Source organism: Apis dorsata, unplaced genomic scaffold, assembly GCF_000469605.1.
Source record: "Apis dorsata unplaced genomic scaffold, Apis dorsata 1.3 scaffold_946, whole genome shotgun sequence".
Taxonomy (NCBI): domain Eukaryota; kingdom Metazoa; phylum Arthropoda; class Insecta; order Hymenoptera; family Apidae; genus Apis; species Apis dorsata.
Window position 1 is genome coordinate 53866 of NW_006264055.1, and position 8303 is coordinate 62168.

At 27.2% G+C, this 8303-nt stretch overlaps 1 protein-coding gene across 7 annotated transcripts in view; it reads right to left on the bottom strand.

Annotated features, from left to right (window-relative positions):
* LOC102671460 (AT-rich interactive domain-containing protein 5B-like) overlaps positions 1 to 8303 on the bottom strand; it is a 106117-nt gene that overhangs the window by 47021 nt on the left and 50793 nt on the right. For all 7 annotated transcript variants that reach the window (XM_031514268.1, XM_031514270.1, XM_031514267.1 and 4 more), the window contains exon 2: positions 1394 to 1645. In XM_031514268.1, coding sequence (XP_031370128.1) covers positions 1394 to 1645 — 252 coding nt within the window. The remainder of the gene's footprint in view (positions 1 to 1393; positions 1646 to 8303) is intronic.

Consider the following 8303-nt stretch of genomic DNA (forward strand, 5'->3'; position numbering starts at 1 on the left):
TTCAAAGTTTTTAAATAAAACGACTCTTATTCAAATTTTATTGCATATTTCAATAATGAAATCTTTTTGAAGCGTGTCGTTGAAAAAAAAAAAATTTTTATAATTTTATCCTATGAATAAAATATCACGTTATTGACACGTTTCATTTAAATACTCCAACACTTTCATTTTGATTATTCGATGTATTTATTTTATTATCTCAAAGATAAAAAAATCTTTAAGATAACAAAATCTGATACATAGATTGTCGTAACGTTTTACAATCTTAATTACTTTAGCCCAGTCCCCGATAATTCTTATTCATTTATGGAATAAGAAAATGTTCCTCTCTTACTTTCACAATAAGATTACAACGAAACAATCCTAGCCGATTTACCGGTTTAAATATTACTTTCTATTTTACAGAATATAGCTATTTACGCGGTGCTGTCGTTATGAACTAAGATTGCTTCTCCAATTCATTATTTTCGCAATAAGAGCAATGTAGCAATTCGTCTGATTCATTACATTCGAAACTTTACTTTCTATCTACGATCGAACCGAATGGAAACGAAATTTAATAGATACGTATGAAGAATAAAAAAAAATACATATATATATACATATATAAAAAGTATCTATTTTTTTTTTTTGTCTACAAAACTGCTACTTTATATACTACTATTTTGATATATCCTATATCCTATATAATTACAATATAAATATTATATTATATCGTCAAATAAAATTAATACCTAACGGTTTTATTTATCTTATGGAAATGTTCTAAAATAACTTGTTTTCGCGAAATTCTTATTATTATACGAATCCTAAAAATATCGATTCCATACGAACAGTTTAAAAAAAAAAAAAGAATCTAATCTATTCATCGCGGAGGATGAGAAATATAAATAGATTGTTTTTTTAACTTTCCTCAGTACACAATTCGACGGATAAAATTGCTCGTTACGTATTTATAATTATTTCGATCAATAAATAACTATTACAAAAATAGAGTATTGCAAATATTTATTATGCAATGTATCTTATTCATTAGTCTTAAATTATAATAAGATAATTTTACAATAAAGAAAATAAACATTCGAAAATATCTTGAATCAAATTTGAAGTTAGTATTTATTTCTCCCGCTATAAAAATAATTCTATTTTAATTTAAGACTATCAATAATCAGAAAATCGTTTATATTAATAAATCTTTGCAAATTTCCAATTATTAATTATTTATTGAACGATATAATTATAAAAGAGTAATCCTTGCAATCCTTTTGTCGACAATGAAGTTAAATTAAATTAATAAAGATGCTTCATACATACACACACACATACGCGGTAATTCGTCCACGAAAAGTAAGAGGAAAAGGGGGGAAAAATAAGAAAGCAAAAAACCACTCACCTCTCCATGCGTGTCCCTTCGGCCATCCGGGGTGTTCTCCGGCAAGAAGTACAACCGCAACGATGCCAGAGGTTGATTCGGTCCCCGGCTGTCCATCCACAACAGCTGAAGTTCCCCGATGCTGACAAGATCGGCATCACTCCACAATTTCGTGAGGAAGAAGCTTCCAAGACGAAGTACACGACCATTTCCTATTCTAACCGCTTTGTAGAACGTGTACGGGCCGTGGCTAAAGCAAGCACCGCCCAATAACTGAAACGAAATCGACATCGTTTCCTCTTATAACTCTTGTCCTTCTGTTTACATACAATACGAATGTTCCGTAATCTCCACGCGAACGCTATTTGTTTTCACGCGCAGAATGTCGAAAATGTACACACAGTCGACTCTCCTATAGACACGTATTAATTCGTGGGAATTGTATTAAAGCTAGGAATCGGAGGTATGTCAACAAAAACAGTGCGATGGAAATATATTCGTGTACGAGAATCGTTAAGTTTATTAAATTTTTACAATACCGTGTTATAAAAGAATTGATTGTGTGTATTAAAAAATAATTTATTCATTTAATTTTTAAATGTTGTAAAAATATATATATATGTGTGTGTGTAAGATAGAATTTTTTTTTAATCTTTAGTCGAATATTTTATTCTTTTTTATTCTATTCTTCTATTTTATTATTTCTTAGTTTATTGAAAGTTTATTTGGGGACAAGACTTCTTAAACAAATGCTATTCAAATAAATTGAAATATAAAAAAAATCGATATATCGATAGATTTATTTTTCTTTTTCACGAAGCCCGCAAATAGAGATAAGGCAAGTGGGTAAAAATAATATTCGTAGTCAGCGAAATATCGGAATAAGCTTGTGTCGAGTATGCTTATTTGTAAGCCATCAGATCGGTTTTATGGATGTTCGTCAAGTAAAACAAGTCGTTAGATGACTCATATCCCACGCCAGTGGCCCTCATTTGTATCATTGCGTCGCCTTAAAAAACGTTTCTTAAAACTAATAATATATTTGTTTCATGATAAAGCATTGCACGTATGGGGAAATTAATATTTTTCTCCGATAAAGCATCCCAATTTATTTCTCGTCTATTCGATAATCGATATAAATTATCGGTTAGATTTAGATAAAGATCTTTCTTATTAATAATAAATTTCCAATGTTTCAATAATAATCCATATAATTGTGAAATTTTAGTTCACATCGGCTGCATGTTCATTAATAAACCTTGAGCTCATTTACAAGATTAAATGGAAAATTATATAGCGTGTTTGAACTTGGATAACGTGCAAACTAATGAAGGTAAAGTAATACATTTTCCAAGGAAGAAAATGGTCTCTAGTATAGTCCGTGATGTGAATATCGGTTGTTGAAAATGTTATATATATTGATATGCGATTCGAAAATAAAATTAAATTGTTAGATAATCTTTCTAAAAAAAAAAAAAAAAGAATTTAATTATATACATTTTTATATAAAGTTAAGTGCTTTTTGTTTTGGATATAATATAGATTATCGATACAATCTTCGTTATTTATACTCGAATGACATTTAAAAATGAGCGTTTAAAAAAAAAAATGTCATACTTAGATAATGAACAGATTATTTTATCGAATAAATCGCAAACATTGTAAGTATGTCGGTCAACTATGTAACAAATAATTTCAATAAATATATATTTTTCACACTTCTATATATACTCGAATACGTGATTACGATATTTTTCAAGATTTTAATCAGAAATTGTTCATTTTTTCCGTGGGAAGATATATCATTTCAAATAGTTTATCAGAAAAAGTTTATATATAATTAAAAATAATAAAGTTTTAGATTAAAATTTTTAAAACATCTATTTTTATAAAAAATAATAATAATAATAATTTTCAACTTTTAAAAATGAAACCACATTTTTTTTTATACTTTATTTTATTTATGTATAAAAAAATATGAAACTAATAATATTAAAAAATTATCAATTTAGAAAATATCTTAAAATAAATACCTATTACAAACCTATTATTAGCAATATCTACAATGTTTATCTGCTTAACTTTTTTAAATTGCTTTTTTTTTGTTTTAACAAATTAGTCCAATAATTTTAATAATAATTTTATGTTTAAATTCAAGTATTATCATCCAAATGTTTTCCGATAAATATTTTTATCAAATCGAATAAATATTTTGAAAGTTATTGCAATTTACAAACAACTAAAAAAAAATCAATTAATCAATCTTTTTCTTTCCAATTATTCGAAACAAACGAAAAAAACACGATTAGAAAAAATGAAATCAGAATAATCTACGATTTTCATTTATTCTTTAAAAAGAATATTATTACAATTCGCTATTATTACAAAAGTAAAAAAAAAAAAAAATAACGTTTATTATTTTATGGAAGAGAATAACTAGAAGAGAGAATGAGAAAAAGATGAAAACAAAAAAAGAAGAAAGAAAGAGAGATAGAAAGAGAGAAAGAGAGAAATTCGATAAACGAAGCGTGCACGTAGTACAGTCCCGCGTATAACTCTCGATGAAGCTTCCTGTGCGAACAGCAAAGCGAGCAACGACTCGCATTCATGTCTTTTATGCCTTACCTCTTCCCTTCCCCTCCCTCACACTCACAAATGCGCTCACTTCTTCGTTTCCTTCTCCCCTTTTCTTTTTGCCAAGATTCAACCGTCAACGTGCGTGATTAACGAAGCACGCGAGGGGACATGCGCATGCGCAATCCCTCGAATGCAGCGCGCGCATCGCGCGCAGCAAGCGCATCAATTAAGCCGAAATCGAATTTTTCGCGCTACCTTACCAATTGAACCGAAATTGATCGATGATTACGTGTTATATCTGTCCGATGGCCGATTTTGAACGATACGTAGACATTGGATAATCCTACGTACGAGATTGCAAGCTGAGATTATTAGATACACAGTAGAGGATAGATAGATATAAGTGGATGGGATATCTGGTGTGTTTGCATTGAATTTGAGATGTTTGATATCCTTGTGTTGAATACCTCTTTCAACGAAGAAAAATTTTTGTTATTATATAATGTAAAGGATATATGTTAATATATTTGTCGAGTTGGATGAATTATTTAACGAAGTTATTTGCAATAAAATATTTGGAATAAAATGTTTGAAATAAAAATTTGGAATGAAATATCAAAGTAAAATAAACTTATAAGCTAAATAGATGTTGTAACTTTTATTCTATATTTTTTATTTTATAAATTTGTTATCTATTATATGCGTGTTATCTTCCGTTTATCGTTTCATTTATACTCTGTTATCTATTATAAATATATGTTATAAATGTCTCTGCTTTAAGATATAAATATGTAAAATGTAAAATATTAATAAAACATGAAATAATAACTTTTATGAAATATATGAATATTCGATTAATTATTCTATGAAATAAGATTAATTTTTTTTTTTTTAAATTTTCTTTATAATTTTATAGAATTTAATTTGAATTCCTTTTAATCTTATTGAATTATCTAAGGTAAAGGTACTATAAAATTAAATTATAAAATTATGCTTCGTATATTATTAAAATAAAATTTATTAATAAAATTCTCGATAAATGTAAAAAATATAAAATGGAAATTAATGCACATAATATTAAAAGTGAGAATTAATGTATATATCCTAATATTCATATTTAACAATGTACTTACATTAATTCACTTCGTTCAAGAATTCTGTTCAAGAAAAAAACACGCAAACAGACATGAAAAAATTAATTAAAATACTAGAAATGAGTTTAAATTCGCAATATCGAAATAATTTTCATATTATCATGATATCAATCAAACATAATCTAGAATGCAAATATTATTAATGCAAAAGGATATATTATATCTTGCTTGAAACATTTTGAAACACGTATATATATATATATATATATATATATATATACCGTAGTTATTATAAAGCAAACATATTTAATTTAATCTGATATACTACTAAGTGCAATTTAATTTTCTCGAAACTTATTTTATAAATGCATCTTAAACTATAACCTTTATTAACCAAGTTCCCTCTCATGCGCTATTATTTCTCGTCATACGTGAACGAAATGCTTAAATTCCTGCATAATTTAATTAAATGATATTACGAAAATTGAAGCATCATATAACTAGCAAGGAAACGTTACTAAAGTAAATGAAATATTTAATTTGGGAAAACTTCTTGATATTTCTTGACTAGTGTATACATATTTTCCCCCGTTTTTTTTCCCCACTTCAAGTAAAAGTTTCTTTTCCAGTTTTGAAAGTTAAAAAATGAATCGAATGGATTAAATAAAAAATGAAGATGCGATTAAATTGTTCATGAAAAGTTTTCGCCTTCCTTAATGAATTATGAATCGTTGGATGCAAAGAAAAAGTAAATTAAGAGATAATTTAAAAAGCTGTTTAAAAAAACATAGATAATCTCATCTGCCGAGAAAATAGAAAATTTGACAAAAGATCTTTTTTGAAACACGTTAAATTCTTTTAACGAGGAAAAATATACACCTCCTTGGCACAAATCTGTTAATATTAATTCAAATATTGCCATATATCGAATTGCAAATATGATGTTCCACGCTTTCATACCAATGAAAAAGATTGCCATCGTGATTCAGAATATCCAATAGTACGGTAAAAAGTAAGAAAGAAAAATCTGATGCGCCATCTTTCTGCTTAACTCGAATACTCCATAGACGCGTCTACTTTATAGCAAAAGCTTGTCTATTTCTCCCCTTTACTTTACTTACATGCTAGATCTCAAATCGAACGGATTTCGGTGTGTGAAAACGACATCGTGCGTGTAGGAGGATTGTCGATTTATGTATACAGAGAGTTACTAAACATGTGACGTGGAATACCTTTGGAGGTTATATACCAATTCTTGGCCAGTTGCCTACTTACAGGCGCTTCTTGTGCAAATATAAACCATTTGTAATTCGAAAAATAAGCCATATTTTTTTATATCAATATGTTTTTCTTTTCCTTCGCTTTAACGTGTCGGAATCAATCTTGTAAAGACTTGTATGTTTTTTCTGTTTTTCATTCTTTATACAAAGTTTGTTTCAAATTTTGTTTAAATTCCATTATCTGGAATATTTCTATTGTTTTTGATGAGTTTCATAAAAATTTTTATCCAGAAAAATTTCATAGTTTTGTAGTGTACAATAATCTCAGTTTTGTTTCGTTGGAAAGTACAATTTTGTTTTCTCATAAAATATAGAGAATATGAATTCCATATTTAAAATAATAAAGATAAAATACAGGATATGAATTCATATATAAAATGAATTGAATGTAAATATAATATTTTAGTTAAATTTTCGATGCCATCGTTAAATATTATTCAATATTAATTTTTTTTATTTTTAGAAACAAAATTTATTATAAATAAATTATTTCGAGTTTTTCTTTCGTAATGAATATTTTGATGAAATTTAGATTATAGCAAAAATATTTGATGAAATTTTTTTCATAAATACATATATTTATGAAAAATTTTTCAATATTATGAAAAAAAAAAAAGATACATAATTATTATTTAAATATAAATTACATTAATTCTGTTATTTAATTCCGATTCAGAATGCATCATGTTGTTGTGCAAAAATGCATAATTACTTCGTTAACTCTAATACTTAAATAGGATGGCTATTTCCTTCCTCGATTGCATCGGGTTTAATTGCTCACTAAGTCAACCTAATAATAATCTATTCTTAAACACACTCGTGCAGTTTTCATTTGAAATGAAAATAACAAATATATTACATAATATAATAAGTAAAGATTATATTATATAACATAGTCATATAGTCAAACATGTAATAATTATATTTTCGAAATTAATAAATATTAAACACGAATAACATTATTTATGATAAAAAAACATTAAATTAATTTTATTTGATTATTTTAATTATTAACATTTATTTATTCATAATTATTCGAATAATTATTAATTAGTATTTAATTCAATAAATTGAAATACAACTATTTTCCCAAACTAAATATACCTCATGACAAATAATGGGCACACGGAATACTGGATAAGAATAATATATTCATATGTTATTTCCAGTTAAATAATTAAATTATTAATAGCATTATTAATTAAGTTATTATCTCGTATGAAAATCGTGACGCTCATTACGCCATTTACTATATTTATCGACATGCGACCTCGAAAACCATTACAAGCAAATAAAATTAAATACTCAAAAAACATTAAAAAAAAAAAACAATTTTTTGCGTAACAAAATATATTTCACATTCCACGATATTTCTATTTTACCAATTTGAAATTTCATTGAATGAAAAGCTAAAAAAAAAGAAAAATAATTTTACATCATAAAAAAAAAATGAAACAAAGGATACAATTTATTCGTATCTATAATACATTTACAATATTTTTTTTCGTGTTCCAGTTCTTAATCTCTGCATTAAAATACAAAAAAAAAAAAAACGCAAACAAAGAATGAAAATTAAAAAAGAAAAGTTTGCTCGAACTAATCAATTATGGAGGATAAAAACGTTTAACTCCGATACAATATACATACGAGAGAGACCAGTTACATAATTGAATCAATAACCACGGAACGGTACCGATTGGATGAGCGCCACTGTCATAACTATTTCTAATGTTTTAAGGGTACAGTCGCGGACAAGAGTTTCTCGCCGGTCAAGACACAGCCCGGCTACCAATGGTATTTATAGCGTTAATCTCGTTTCTCCGCTACAGCTGCATCGCCTGCGAACCCCCAACGCCATTGATATCGCAATTGCATCTACCGGTCCTTCTTTTTTTTCTCTTTTCCCTCTTCTTTTTCCTCCTTTTTCTCTCTCTCTCTCTCTTTCTCTCTCCTCCACCCCTTCCTCCAACTTCTCCCTCA